General features: G+C 41.5%; 1 protein-coding gene across 4 annotated transcripts in view; it reads right to left on the reverse strand.

Moving 5' to 3' along the window:
* Positions 1 to 4,754: 4,754 nt before the first annotated feature.
* asph (aspartate beta-hydroxylase) overlaps positions 4,755 to 16,183 on the reverse strand; it is a 35,940-nt gene continuing 24,511 nt past the window's right edge. For 3 of the 4 annotated variants that reach the window (XM_030751127.1, XM_030751124.1, XM_030751126.1), the window contains 8 exons: positions 9,962 to 10,057; positions 8,809 to 8,889; positions 8,206 to 8,294; positions 7,959 to 8,033; positions 6,960 to 7,602; positions 5,750 to 5,797; positions 5,579 to 5,626; positions 4,755 to 5,034 (listed from right to left, as the gene is read on the reverse strand). In XM_030751127.1, the coding sequence (XP_030606987.1) occupies positions 5,027 to 5,034; positions 5,579 to 5,626; positions 5,750 to 5,797; positions 6,960 to 7,602; positions 7,959 to 8,033; positions 8,206 to 8,294; positions 8,809 to 8,889; positions 9,962 to 10,057 (1,088 nt within the window). In that variant the 3' untranslated portion in view covers positions 4,755 to 5,026. The remainder of the gene's footprint in view (positions 5,035 to 5,578; positions 5,627 to 5,749; positions 5,798 to 6,959; positions 7,603 to 7,958; positions 8,034 to 8,205; positions 8,295 to 8,808; positions 8,890 to 9,961; positions 10,058 to 16,183) is intronic. The other variant, XM_030751125.1, reaches the window with a different exon arrangement.

Raw genomic sequence — 16,183 nt, forward strand, 5'->3', positions numbered from 1 at the left:
AAAGTTTGCAACTGTGTAACGTTAACACTTTTCTGCCAAGCAGACCACCAGGCCACATCTGTGACCACCTCTTTCTATTTCCTCTTTCTATGAACTGAGATGACTGACAGTCTTGGCAATCATGTTGTTTAGATGGTAAACTGTGTGGGTTACACACACACATCTTGAACAGAACAGCCTGTGCTGCTGCTCAAAGACAGACATCTTTGCTAAGTGACAAATAGGCCAAAGACTTTATATATAAGACTCCACTTTCTCTAACTTATCCAGCAAGTCTGTTTTTTCAACACTCAGACAGCAACCTCTAGAATCTCTTTTCAGTCCCATACACTCCCATATTGAACGTTCCACTTTCATTAAAAAGAAAGTTTACAGCCTAGTATCAAAACTCTTGGGTAGTTTCCCTCATTGTAACAACTGTTTGGTGGGTGATTACAACCTTTGATTGATAGGTGTGTTGACAGACAGCTTCCTGTTAGGCCCCACCTTCACTTATTAAGGTCACTGAATTAGACCTCTGTACCATGTTTGTGGCATTGGTACCTTTAGTAGTTTGGGTTGAGTGGAATTACCTGATAAGTTATAAAACTCTATCCTCTGGGGTACAAACCATCTGAAGTTTATTATCCAGTTCACCTTCAGCTGCTCCCTCGGGGTCACCACAGCAGGCAGCTCCACATATGTTTGATTTTATGCTGGATGCATTTCCTGAAACCACCCAAAGGGGGGGGGGGGGGGGGGGGGGGGGGGGGGGGGGGGGGGGGGGGGGTCGTGTTTCCGGCTGGAATCAAACCAATGACCTTTCATGTGCGTGAGCTCATGATGGCTGTCTGATTAATCCTTCCTGAGCTGATGGTTCAAGGTCCCACAAAACATTTGTGCCCAGTGGTCTGTAGTTTCATGATCCAGGCATGGTCTTGCTTCTACTGCTTGTCATTCCTCTTCTCTCCAGTGCACACCTCCACATCTCCAGGTCATGATGTCATCTGCAAACACAGTCCATGGAGACTCCTGCCTGATCTCATTCGTCAACCTGTCACCACTGCAAACAAGAAGGACTCAGAGCTGATTCCTGATGTAATCTGTCCTCATGCATGTCCTGCTCCACCCTTATCTGCCACTCCTCACTTGCAGTGCCACAGTTCCTCTCTGGGGACCCTATCACATGCTTTCTCTACAACCACAAAGACCCAGTGAAACTCTGACCTTCACTATAATTCTCCATCAACATTCTCAAAGCAAACATCACATCTGCAGGACTCTTTCTTCCTGCTGGTATGGCTCATCAAATATATTTGTAATAACTTTCCAAACCACTCAGCCACTCCTCTGTAGTTGCTGCAGTTGTGTCCTTGTTCATGAGAATCAGTACCAGAACACTTATTCTCCATTCCTCTGGGATCTTCTCACACTCAAAACAATCTGGTTAAAAAGTCCACTGTCCTCTGTCCCAGACAGCTCCATACCGCCACAGGTATGTCATCTGAACCAACTGCCTTACAACTCTTCATCCTATTGATAGTAGCCATCATTTGGTCCTCAGTAATACTCGGCACTTTCTGATCCACTATCTTCATCCCTTCCATCTTCTCAGTCTCTTCACTCATTAGTACGTTTCCATCTCTGTCCATAACCACCCCAACCTGCTGCTCATCCTTTCCAGCTCAGTCTTTCTGTTTAGCCAATCAATGCAAGTCCTTTTCTCCTTCCTTAGTGTCCAGCCTCACATACAACTCACTGCAAGCATTTGCCTTTGCCAGCTCTCTTTGCTGTAGCCTCCCATTAGTCCTGTCTACTTTCTTTATCTCCCTGACAATCCCACGTTTATGCCAACCACTTCTTTTGAATACTTTCCTGAACTTCCTCATTCAGTTCAATTCAGTTGATCTCGACAGAAAAAAATATTATATGCTCATTCCTCTTGTTACCACAGTTACACAATAAAAATAAAGTATTTTACACCTCACAGAAGTCACATTTATATATCCACTTTGAATCTTTCACTGGGTAAATCCTATACATTAACTTGAAAGCACACAGTGTATTTATACACAGTGTTTACCACATTTCTGGGTCAGTAAGCAGAGATATGGTGACACACTGTGGCCAGTTTTGGTATAAAAGTTCCCCGCTATTCCAATGTGACACTTTTATCAAATAGATATGTTTGATATTATTCTATTCCTCACTCTCACAATATCTTCTTTTCCTGATCTATCATGGTGGTGGTTGGGGGTGTGACCTGGACCCCTCCACCATGTTGGTGCTGTTAGTGCTTTTGGAGCATTTGACTGGAATTTTCTGCTGTGTGTCCAAGAAGTTTTTCAGTTTTGGTGAAAATAACAGTATTTTATTATTCTACTAGTTTTAGTATTTATTAGTCTGTTATTTAGTGCTAATTAGCAGACTTATGGACACAGCTTGCCAAATGAGCTTGCTGTAGCCTTAGCTTATAACTTAGCCTTCATCACCATCTCCACCTGCTGGTCTAAATATACAGAGATGTTCGAACAGAAGAGAATACTGATGTCATTTCTGTAATGAGTATTCTCTAATGTTAAATTAAAATGTTTTCTGAAATGTGATTAAAGCTCCAGTCTTCACAGGCTGAGCAGTTCTCGTGATGTCAAGTAAAGTGAGCTGTGATAGGCCAACAAAAATAAACAGTCACTGCCGTATTGTCCCAAATCTTTTATTGTAGCTCCCAGAACAGACCTTTTTCAGAAAACTTGTACCACTTCAAATCCCCGTGAAACAATCCATCAGTACTTTACAATAATTTAATCAGCACAGGTTATGGGTTATGACTGAAAGACAGCCCTGTGAAGCAAAGAGATGGCCGGTTTTCCCCTCTATTCCTCTGTCCCAGTCCTCTTTCACATTTCCCTGCATGCTGCTAATTACGACCGGCCTCTCCTCTGCCTGGAAACAGAGCTGCCTGCGCACCACAACCCCCCCCCTGCGACGTGAACATGATGTCTGATCTAACATTAGTGCTAAAAAAGCTGAACAGTGTTTCACTGGGTTGCTCTGCTATTGCTCTTCTGTTTGTGCTTTTACAGGATAAAGTTTGTCTGCTTAGTAAAAAACACTGCAAAGCATCTTCTGAAAATTCAATTCCTTTCATCTCTCCAAATTCTTTAAAAAAAAACAAAAAAACATTTCTATTAAAAAATCTAGAAGCTCTCAGTAAAGATTGTACTTTTCAATGTTAAAAAGGTACAGTTCACATTGACTCACAAACTGTTGGCGAGTAGAAAACACCGGCTAGTGTTACAGGAGAAATAAAAATAAGACAACACTTATTCACACAGGTACTGCACACCACTGGAATGTGTCGCATCCCTAACAAACAAGGTGGTAGTTACAGTATATGAGGACTACAGAGGCCAAGTGAGAAACACATCCCACCAAATGTAGTGTTGCACTGAATTCTACAGCAGTGTTTACTGCCAGTATCCCATCATCTTAGTGTGAAGCTTCAATCCCATCCAATACAAGGTGCTGTACACTTACAGGAGGGAAACAGGAAGGATGTTTGCCTGCAGATCTGGCCTTCAAAATAAGATGCTAGTGCTCTAATTTGGCTTTCTTTCTGAAACGTGTGTGATAGGGTGGTGTTAGGCTCTGTATCAACATTAAAATATAAAACATCAAGAGTGACGTTACAAAGGAAAAGGGAATGGCGATTGGTGGAGGTTTCCCTATAGAGAGGCAGTGGGTTTGACTCGCAGCAGCTAAAGGCTGGACTTCCACAGGACCGTATAAAATGTGTTTAACCCTCCATGAGCCACTTTTCTAAAAGTGGAGTGTAGATCAAACGGGGTTAAACTGTTTCTATCCTGCCAGGCTGCTTAAACGGACCCGTCTGTGGCTGGTGTGTTTGGACTGTCCGTGCTGTCCTCATCTACATCACAGTTCAACAAGCTGAAGCTTAAGTCTAATAAAAATCCAGAAAACAAACAAAAAAAAAATTCAGCTAGGAATCTACAGACACACACACACACACACACACACACACACACACACACACACACACACACACACACACACACACACACACACACACAGACTCCTGTAATGACACAATAAAGCACAGCCTCCAAAGCTAAACTAAAGCTCACAGGAAAAGAATGATAAGCAGAAGATTTGTCAGCACATAAGAACTCATTCATCACAAACACACACACACACACACACAGTCCATGTGCTAGCATATGGCTCATCCTGGAGTCGACACACACTGAGTGGTAAATTTACCTGAAGCTAAGGAGGAGGGGGGAGGGGAGGTGGGTGGTGACAGACGTCAACACCTTTGCATAGAATCTTAAAAAAAGCTTCTCTCCATGTTACAGTGATTCTGTGAAGAGAGGGGCACACCTCATTTGATTCGAAGAACAGAAGCTTCTGTGGCCTTGAGACAGTCTGCAGAGTTCAGAGTTTGATTTTGTTGCTCCAGGAGTTTAAAGCGTGAAGCTTCTGAACCTGCAGCTCTCGCAGTCCTCTAGACTGGAATGAAACTCTCTTTTTTGGCAATTGGTTAGCTCCAGGAAGCCAAATGACACCACTCTGAAGTTCTGGACTGGCTCGACACCACAGTTCTTAAGAGGTACAAGACGCTGGTAAACTGGCTGTGCAACACACACCCATACTTCACAGGGACTGGAAAAGTTCCCCAAACACACAGAACTGAAACACCCTGAAGAGAAATAGAAAAAAAGCTTTCTCTGTTCAGAGAAGGGAAAAAAAAAAAAGAATGACAAGCCAAAACTTCAAAGAAAACACAACAATGGTAACCAAGGAGTACCACATTAGTAAACAATTCATCCATCATCTCACACATGTACACTAAAAGGGAAATTTAAAGGGAGGCATGAAAATGGAGGGAGAGGGGCGAGTGTTGGCGTGACAACTCAATCATTTCTCTGGAGGTGGAGAGGTGCATCATCATTCTGAGCATGCTCAGATGGTGCTGATGCAGCGTCAGTGGGTCCCTGCTCCGTCACAACGGTGACCGATGTGGCCTCTACGTTTCTGTGGAAGCAAAAGCAGGAGGAGGGTTTATACTTCATATCAAAATAAGTATACATCATTTATTAGCTATGGAGCCTTCACAGCTGTGCAGGTTACCAACTCCCAATTCACTAATAAACAAGCAGAAAATAGTGGCTCATGAAGAGGCTTTTTCCTTGCATACAAAACATTTTGATGACCTGAAACAGCCTTTAGCCTTCACCAGGAATGTTATGAAAATATTTTTAACCACTTTTTATTCATTTACTTAGACACAAGATTGATTTTTGTTAATCAAAGCTAAAAACAGGAAAACTCACAGACGTCTGTAAGTAAGGTAACACATCTTTATCAGCTCTATGTGGAACAGTCTCTCACACACACACACACACCCTCCCCACAAAGCCTAAAAAAACTGCACGGTTACCAGGCAGTATTCGCTGCACTGATGTTGTGATGTTGTGGTAACAAAGAGTGGTTTGCACCGAGTCAGTCAGAGAGGAAGCAAATTTTTAAATTTACAAAACAATTATTCTGAGCATGGAACTGGTTGAAAAGTGATTACCTGTAGGCTCATCCTTCATCTGTGCCTCTGTCTCAACAAACTCTGCTGCTGCACAAAGAGAAACACAAATGCTGAAGAAAGCCCAGAAAAACAACAGACAGCAACACCAAGCTTCACCCCACTAAAGGCACAGCACGTCAGGTTTAAGACATGAAGTGTGTATATACTTACCATCTTCTGCTTCTTCTGCTTCCTCCTCAACCTCTTCTTCCTCTGCCTCTGCAAAAAAAAAAAAAAAAAAAATGTAAACAATGTTAGGCTCCAGAAAAATGGAAATAATTGTGGCTACAACAACTGTACACACAAACATCCTCATCATCTCTAGCACTAGCATACTAGCAGTAGCACTTCACTGTGCTAGTGCTAATAGTAACACACTTGTAACACTTCAGGATATTATCACAAGAGCAAGTGTTATTCCGCTGAACAATGCTATTGGCCTGCTAGCATGCTACTGTGTGTGAACCACAGTCAGATATTTTTAGTGAGCTTTCTGAACTTTCATCTGTCCGGATGGCTCAGTTATCAGTGCTGAGTGGACAGGGAGACAGGCTCAGGCAGGAGTGGAAGCTATGGAAATTGATTTGTTGCAAGCAACCTTGATGACCAATCAATATTTCCACTGGGCAGCGTCTGACATAAACTAAATCCCAGAGACAGTTCTCTTTTACTGAGCCTGAGCAGACTGTTAGCACACTGACAAATACGTGATTGCTGAATTTTAGGAAACAAAATTGCAATTCACATGAACTTGTGTAGCACCCAGACTCTTTTAATATACAGCCATAGTACAGTAATATTTAATATATAATGAACTTGGTATTTTGGGATAGTCTTGCTGAAAAAAAGCAAGGCTTTCTCTGAAAAAGCCACTGCAGCATACATTCCTCCAAAGCCTGTTCAGCATTAATGAGGCCCTCACAGCGATTCCACATACTTCATGCGCTAACGGCCAGCAAACCATCACAGATGCTGTCTGACTGAACAAGCAGCACTGCTGTAGACCTGGCATTTTAAAGAAATTCTAATCACCATCTAATACTATTAACGAGTAGACTGGATGCTGGGTGTTGTATGCCATGTGCTATTTGATCAACAGTGCGCGCACGCACGCACACGCACACACACACACACACACACACACACACACACACGCACACACATTTTTACTCTCAATCTAAATCACACTGGTGCCTCTCTGTATCTGTGGAGCAGTTGTCACTCTTTTGTACACATTTGTAGCCGACCTTTGGATGCCTGACAGAAAATGTGCATTACTGAAGTGAATAAGGTGCCCTTTACACCTCTCACCTTTCTAGCACTCACACTGGAGTAAAAATCAGTGTATATTACCTCTTTTATTCATATCCTTCAGTCTTACCTGGTGCTGTTTCCTCCTCCATTATTTCTTCCTCTGGAGTTTCCTCTGTGGTCTCTTCTGCTGCCTCTTCTGTAGGAGCTTCCTCCACTTCAGCTTGCTCTTCAACAGCTTCTTCTAAAGTAGCTTCCTCCTGTTCTACATCTGGTTCCTCAGCAGCTTCGTCTGCAGGTTCTGCCTCCATTTCTTCTGCTACAGCCTCAGCCTCATCAGATTCTTCTGTAGCTACTTCCTCATCAGCAGGCTCCTCTGAAGGAGCAGCCTCCTCCTCCTCCTCTTCTGCTGCTATCTCCTCGACAGCTTCTTCCAAAGGACCTGCATCCTCTTCAGTTTCCTCTGCAGGAGCAGCCTCCTCTTGCTCAGCTGGGTCCTCAATAGTTTCTTCTGTAGGAGCACTCTCATCTTCTACAGTCTCCTCAGCCACTTCCTCCTCAGCCACTTCCTCCTCAGCCACCTCCTCCTCAGCCACCTCCTCCTCAGCCTCCTCCTCCTCAGCCTCCTCCACCGCATCACCAAAAGACTCTTCCACCTCTGCTGTAGCTTCCTCCACAGCCTCCTCTGCTTCTGTTGCTGGTTCTTCAGCCTCCTCTGCAGCCTGATCTCCCATCATCTCCTCAGCAGCTGCCTCTTCTTCAGATGGAGCAACCTAAATCAACACAGAGGTTCTAAAAAGAATCCAACCACCCTACTAATAAGGTTTATAAGTGCACTATTATTATGAACCATATACTCAGTTTTATGAACAACTAATCTTCAGAGGTAGTTTATATACAACAATTAATAATAGTAATTATCATTTCAGTAAATTTTTATTAACTACAGTAAAGGATTATTATTTATTAATTTATTCCTTTTTAAATTCCTAAACTGAAGATACGACCCCTTTCTGCCACTTCTATTCCTTCTCACACAGAGACAAGAACAAATCTGAATGCTAGTGTAGTACAGTGAGTATGAAACCAGTAAGACTTTATGCAATACACACTAATGAAAACTACGAACCATCTCCTCAACAGGTGCATCCTCCTCTTCTGCAGCAGGCTCCTCCTCCAGCACCTCTGGATCCTCCTCAATCACCTGGAAAAATCAATACACCACCAAAGTGTCATCAGCAGGTTTGCACTTTAATTTAAGTTAAAGCTTCTGAACTTCAAGCAGGGACAAGAGTGAAAGTGTGCAAAAGTAGCAGCCTGCAACTAAACACAGTTACACTGAAGGTTTTGTCATATATAACCTCGTCTGTACCAACCTCAGGAGTCGCCTCAGGTTCAGGCTCAGCCTCTGGTTCAGGCTCAGAGGCAACCACCTCAGACTCAGCTGCTACCTCGGGTTCAGGCTCTAGAGGAGGGACAACAGAGAGTTGTATGACTTCCAGTTTATGTACACACACACACACACACACACACACACACACACACACACACACACACACACACACACACACACACACGCTGTGCCACTGCTACTGCACTATAATGCTGCTTCTGCTACCTGGTGGCCACAGATTTACATTTCAAATGAGGTAGTCTGTCATCACTGACAGTAGCTCACTGGAAATTTGCACTAATAAATGCTGATGCCTGCAAGCTCTGCAATACTGATCATGATCATTATTTTTTCCTCTACAAAAAGAAGAAAAAGCTACTTTTGCTTTTAATCCATTATTCACCCGAGGTTGCCACAGTGGGTAGCTCTGCATGTTTGATTTGGCAGTTTTTTGAGTTTTTACATCGGATCAACTGCTGTTACAGTAGAGTGATATTTAATGTCAAGTCATCTAATTATCTGCCTACACTGATCATCTCCATTGTTATCATTGTTGTCCCTTGGACACACATGCACAATGGCATACCTGGCGGTGGTGCAGCAGTGTCCCCTGCCACAGAAGCTTCAATCACATTTTCCACAGGGACAGGGTCCGGCTCAACAACAGCTGAGGAAATAAAAGTACATGTGTGCATCAAAAGGCAGAGACTGACTATCAGTTTTTATGTAAGGTGCCCATCAGCAGCCACAGGTAGATGCAAATTAATTGCACTTGCAATAGCATTTTGTGCACTCAGTGTGGATTAACATGGCCTCAAAGTGTATCCTTTAATTACTAAATGTATCTTTAGACTTTTGAAGCTGTTTAAGGACTCTCATTTTAATGTAAATGACAAACCTTTGCTCATTTAACCAGATTAATTTTAAAAAATCTAAGTTAATTTTTTTTTTTTTTTACTTAAGTTGTGTTATTCTTACTGTGTTCACAGAACACACAAGAATTTAATCTTCCAGCACACATGCTGCCATACTGCTGTGGATAAATGCACTGTTCAAAAAACGTAAAGGAACAGTTTGGAAACACATCAGATCCCAATGGGGAAAACAGAGAAGCAGTGGTGGACCTGCCAGTTCTGGTATTCTATGGTAAATGCCAATCAGGCTCCACGGTGCCGGGCAGTGAGCACAGGGCCCAATAGAGGACATCAGGCCCTCAGACCACCCTCATGAAGTCTGTTTCTGATTGTTTGGTCGGAGACTTTCACACCAGTGGCTGCTGGAGGTCATTTTTTAGTTCTCATCTTGTTCCTCGCTGCACAAAGGAGCAGATACGGTCCTGCTGATGGGTTAAGGACCTTCTACAGCCCTGTCCAGCTCTCCTAGCCTGTCTCCTGTAATCTCCTCCATGCTCCTGAGAGACACAGCAAAACTTCAGGCAATGGCATGTATTAATGTGCCATTGCCTGAAGCTTTGCTGTATCGCCTCATACTACCAGCAGTGACTCTGACCCTAGCCAAATGCAAAACCAGTGAGTGTCCTCCACCTGTAAAACCATTCCAAAGCAGCAGAAACCGATTAACAACCCCCTCTGATACTTTACTGATGCTGGACTTTGATTAAAAAGTGTTCCTTTAATTTTTTTGAGCAGTATATAACCAGCCGTGAACACACGTGTTCCCTCATTATCTACTACTAGCATGTTTTTTGCATGTGAATGTGTGCTGAACATGTGTGTTACCTTCTTGTGTGGGTTCAGGTTCAGGTTCAGCAGTCTCCCCTGGGGCAGCGGCCTCTTGGCTGCGGGAACTGACGACAACATCTTTCTCTTTCAGTCCTATGTGGGGTGATGCACATGTTGTTTGCAGGAAGCAGATGTATGTGTACAGTGTAATCACAGGACATGTACTGTATGTCTGTGTACCCCTTAAATTAGCACATACTTTAAATTACCGCTGTGTAAAACACTAGGGGTAAAGTACAGTTATGGACATTTATGTGTCAAACACACAGATGCATCTATTAGGGCACCATTGTAGCCAGAACACTGGAAACATCACTGACATCAAACACTTTGAGCCAACTGTGGAAAAGGTTTGGGCTTCCTTTGCTGACTTTAATCAGATGTAATCAGATCATCTTAAAGACAAAATATACAATAATAACCATTTCTTTGGCGTATATATAAAAAAAAGCATGCTCGCTTTATCCTCGACTCTAATTTGACACCATAATTTTAAAAAATGACCATCATGTTTTATTAAATAAGAAACTAAAGGTTAGGACCACAACTCAGGAAAGTGTTTAACAAGGTAACTAATCAAGGGAGCAGAAGGTAGTTTTCATAGACTTCTTACACAACTGGACTTTTTTGGAACCAGAGGACTCACACCCTGCTGGACATCAGAAAGAAAGCAGGTTTAAGGCACTTACGCAGTGGTTTCACTTTTAAAGCTACATCCATTATTTATTTACAGCCTACTGTTAATGTGTTATATTTGCAAAGAACAACATTTTAGAAACGCCTGCACCTTTACCAATGTTGAAAAAAAAAAAAACTATATTGCTACATGGAAAACACACAAAACACTGTAGATGAAGCTGGAGGTCCAGATTAGTCCTTTTTTTTTTTAAAGGTGTTCTGTACACTTTTCCTCAGGAAGACTTCTTGTCCTTTGACCTCTGATAAAGCCACAGATGGATTTTCTTTAAAACTTACTTTATTGACAAAAGAAAGTAACATGTTTGTCAGAGTTAAACACAAACCCCTCAAAGTTCAGTCAAAGTCAGCAATTCAATGATGCAATCTAACTTAAATATACGCAGTACATCACACACACACACACACACACACACACACACACACACACACACACACAAAAGACTGCTTTAGAGAATACTGCAGTGTTTCTGGAGTTAAATATTTCGCATGTCTGTATTACTTTTCAGTCACCCCACTTTTGTCTCATCCTTATACTACAATGACAACAACACTGGAGAAAAAACACTGTAGCTGTGCTATGCTGCATGATGGTATGGTTTTAGCTCGCTGCTCTTTTGTTTTTGCTTGTTAGAGGAGCACAGAAGGAGCTTACACCAGAACATGGAGTAATTACTACACAGTACATATTTAATCATTCAAAATAAACATAATTGAAGAGGAATTTTTCCTTCCAAGCAGAACAGCTGTTCTTTTGTTCTATTAAACTACTAAAGAGACACTGTTAGCGTGTTGTTTTTAGCCTCAGCTTCACCGCATGGCTCAGTAAGTCGGCAGATTGATGTACTGGAATTTGAGAATACAAATTTTTTTGTAACCTAAATCTGAGAAATGAAGCAAAAGCCCTCTGCAATAAGGAGAAGCCTGATTAAAGAACAACTAAAATAATAACTAGAATAAAGAGGTTCGTTATGATTTGGCTCCAACCTTCAGTCCGCGTTTGATATGTGCACTCGGAGATATTCTGTCAGTATCATGTGATCTTTGGGATCAATAATGTCATCACCTCTAACTTCACTTGTTTCCTCCTTTTTCAGATTTCTCAGCTTTACTTTTCTTTCTTTTTTCATTGCCAGATTCTTTGCTCCTCTCCCTGTCCTCCTCCTCTTTCTTCCCCTCCCCCTTTTTCTCAGACTTGTCCTCTTTCTCCCCTCCTTTCTTCAGTCTCTTCTCCCCTCCCTTTTCTTCTTCCACTTTCTCATCCAACTCTTTTGCCTTTTCCTTTCGTAGCTTCTCCAGAGCCTTCTCCATCTCCTCTCTCTCCAGCTTGTCCTCTTCCTCCTTCAGCCTTGTGGCCACTCTCTCCTTCACCTTGGCTAACATTTCCTTCCTCCCCAGCTCCAGCTCTTTCTCCTCCTCCTCTTTGGCTAGGAGCTCCCGGACTTCAGCCAGAGCCAGCTTGGCGAGTTTCTTGGCCTCCAGGCGTTCATGGATGATGGCCACCTGCTGCTTTAGAGCCTCTCGAAGCTTCAAGCCCACGTTCTTTGGAGAGGTTTCTGGAGTAGATGATGATAATCACCACTCGTGAAAAACTATGGGAACTATAATGGGAAAGGCCATGCTCAGATTCACTCTGTTATCAGACATCACCACACAGCAGGCCTGCATGGGCATATCATGGAGGAATTAGGAAATGTATCTACAGCAAGTCAACTCTCATGCTATACTCCTCTTACAGTCTCCTTCAAGGAATGAGCACACTTCTTTGTTATATTCATATGTAAATAAACACAAAACACAGGATTTACACCACCTTCTTAAATATCTACAAGTTCACTGTAATAAACCCGAGCACTACAGTGTTCAAGTTTATTACAAGCTTTAATTGTCAAGCACAGGCACAAAATTAGGCCAAATCTCTATAAAAGAGCACCAACTGCACGATCAGCACTTTAGTTATAAAAGCACATTTTCAGGATTTCAGTGTGTTAATCAAATAAACACATGCTCTGATAGACCACAAAGGGCTTCAGTCTGACCCACACTGCAGCACAGCACAGCTTCATGCATGTGGCTGCGTGATGATACCTCTCTTTTCTCCTTTCCTGTCCACACCTCCAGGTTTTTCATCTGATGTTACACACAAACAAGATCAGAGTTATAGTACTGTAATGCTTTTAATTGGCATACCAGTTCATTTATAGAGCAGCTTGTACAAGCCTGCATTTTATGCACAAGCTTTTCAATGGATCCGTATACAACAAAGTCCACCAAAACTGCTACTTGAAGCATATTTGACCTCAAGCTGCTGCAAAGCAACAACTTCACTTGCCTTGAAATTTTGCCAGATATCAGAAATGGATTAAACTTGGAACTCACTTCAGTGTAATTGGTTTAAAAGCCAGGTTAAAAGTAACACTTTCATCTGCAATGCAACACAGTGAAGACAGAGGAAGAGATGCTGTTCGGACACATAATATTACATCCAGCACTTAAAGCAAGCGGCAAAAATGGTTCTCCAACCTATTTTAATATTAAATTCAACATATCCTTTTATTTTCTTGTGAACATAAATAAATAAATATGCAAACAAACAAACAGAAAAATGCTTCTACAGCTGGACGTCAAAAGTCAGCTTGAAGTCATAGATTGGCCAGTGATGAGATTACAACACGAGCCAGGTATTTCTGACAGTATACAGCAAAATACAGAAGAAGAAGAAAAAAATAAAATAAAATACAACATGATCAGTTTGTGTAAAGTACTGTCAAAGTTGTTCCCATAACTGAAGCTTCCGGCAGCTGCCGCCTTGTGTTGTGAATAAGCGACAGCCTGCGTGGCTAAAAACATTGTCATTTTTTGAGGTTATTTAATAGAAAAAATACAGTGCTCATAAATATACACTGATTAGTATGTAATTACACCTTCCAACAAATTGATGCATTTTCAAAAACATCTAATTACTCCTTTAAAAGTACAAAGCAGTAGGCTTGTGGAAGCCGCCGTGTTGCCATCTTGATACAGATGGACATTAGCATTCTGCCTAACTGTGTTTTATGTCTGTGGGTAGAGACCAGCCACATCTGTAGTCCACCTTATAAGTTACTTTTAATTTAAAGCTCTTTTCAAACCTGAACTGAAGTCACGGCGCTTACACATAAAAACATGCATAAATATGCTTATTTAATCGCAATATGACTGCAATTACTTGTTGTCAGCAAATTAGACATGCACCTCTCCTGTCTCTGTAGAGCTGACAATGAGCCGACTAAACAACAACAGCAGGTTAAAAGCTAACATTATGCTAGGCTCGAGTATCTCAAAATCGCACTTTCCCTCTAATAAAAGGTTGATTAATTCTCACATCATATGAAAGGTTATTTGCTAGGTGACCAAGTCCAACAATGTCAGATCCACGTCAAAAAAAGTTTCACTAATGGCGGCTAACAGCAGCTAACAGCGACAAAAACAGCAACACTTACCGACAGCAAATTTCAGGATATCCTCAACAACAGTATCACTGTCATCAAACAGCAGTGAGCTTCACTGACTCATCGACTCATATCAGACTCCTTTCACAAAGCTTTACAAACTCCTCCAAAGAAATTAGGCATGGACAGCCAGCATATTGACAACCTACACTCACTACACTTGAATGCTTTTGAGGTAACTCGGGAGTAAGAACGTAAACTACCGCAAAACATTTATTTAACACATATTGCTTTTTTATTCCTGATTTATTTAAGAGTTGATATTATTCAAATATATATATATCAATATATAATGTCTAAGAAATGCTTTATACATAAACAGCAGTAGAAACATGCCGGCTGGCCGTGGCTGTTATGGGGTGCAGTCTGAATTTAATGTTTTTGATCTCTCACTCTTAGCTGACTAAACCGTGTTTGTCCTACAGTGGCCATCATAGATAGGATTATGCATTGAATTGGGAGGAATAAGAAAACAGAATTCAGATGGCTGCAATTTACAGTCTGACAGCTATGGTGAGATTTTACACACTGTCCCTTTAAAGCCTGTGCAGATGTTCCAGAAACTGCAGATCCTTTAGCAGCCACTTGAGCATAGCTCCAAAAGCAAATAAATATTAAGATACGCTGTGTGTTCTGTGTGACGAACTTTGTGTGAAAAACCAAAGAATGTGATGCTCATGGCGGCTCAAGTGCACTGCTTTAATACCGCTCTTCTGCTCCCAGAAGAGTGGGCAAGTAAACAACACTAGGTAGTAGCTAAAAAATAAATCCACTAAACACTAATATCAATAAAAAATTGGCAACAGACTGACACAAACTTGACAATGAACTCCATGTACAAACAACAAAACAAACACTGATGTGTCTTTAGACAGTATTTGCTGCAACATGCAGTATAGCTGCAACATGAAGTAGCAACCAATTTGTGAGCATTAGCAGATTAACACTGATATAGAAAATTGACCATCAGGGGGAAACTATGGTCAACACCAGAAGGACATCTGATTCTTGAGGGGATCGTCTGGCTTTGTGGTTAAAACCTGATCCCAGATTTGAGCCGCTTTCTCTCTAATGTTAGCTGGCATCTTAGCAATAGCTACCATGTCTTACAATTGAGCTCATGTAGCAAAATGCCATCTTGAGTGGATATGATCATCTAATTCATCCAGACCTCAGGATAGATCTGGTAATCCAACTGTCCATTTTGAAATTACTTTTGCTAATGCTACAAACTGATTAAGCTAGGTTACAGCTAGCCAACTAATTGTACCTTGCTTGCTAACAATATTGCTAGTAAAATTATATCCGACTGAAGGTAGCTAGCCAAATTACTTCACCGGCTAAAATGCTCATGTCAAACAGAGTTGATTTTAGCCAAAAGTAAATCAAAATATGTATAACCAACACTGGCATTCTACTGCATTCTACAATATAGGGCAGTTATGATAGATAACATTTATACAGTGATAAACTCTGAAGTTTGATGAGAGGAATTCAGTCTATTCAGAGATGGAAATGGAAGTAGTAATCCAGTAAGCATTGAGGAAGTGAGCTCAGCAGGGCAGACATATTTTCCATATACTCCATCTGATCTTTAAATGAAAACAACCAAACATGGGGGGAAACTGAAGATAAGAAGAAAATGGTCATTCTATGCCATGCTGTAAGGTAGTATAAGAATAACAGGGACAAACAATTCACAAAAGGACCAGCTTATGTGCATATATTCGGTTTTGAAATTATTTGTATGATTATCCAAGTACTATGTGAATAAGTCTGTGCAGCAGTAGAAAAAAAAAATTCTGTAAACTCTTAAAAGCATCCAAGAGCACAGAAAAAAGAAGCATTAAAAAGTGTGATTACTGCTAGAAACTACCTGCTATCGAGTATTTTCAGCAGATATCCGGAGTGATAAATGCACTGACATCTGCAAAATGCCTAGCATCAGACACAAGGACTACTTACTATATTCTGCTTGTTAGGCTGTAGGAGGGAGTGGAAGTAGGGACCGCACACCAAGCAACCAAATAGA

This window comes from Archocentrus centrarchus, chromosome 17 (assembly GCF_007364275.1).
Source record: "Archocentrus centrarchus isolate MPI-CPG fArcCen1 chromosome 17, fArcCen1, whole genome shotgun sequence".
Lineage (NCBI taxonomy): Eukaryota > Metazoa > Chordata > Actinopteri > Cichliformes > Cichlidae > Archocentrus > Archocentrus centrarchus.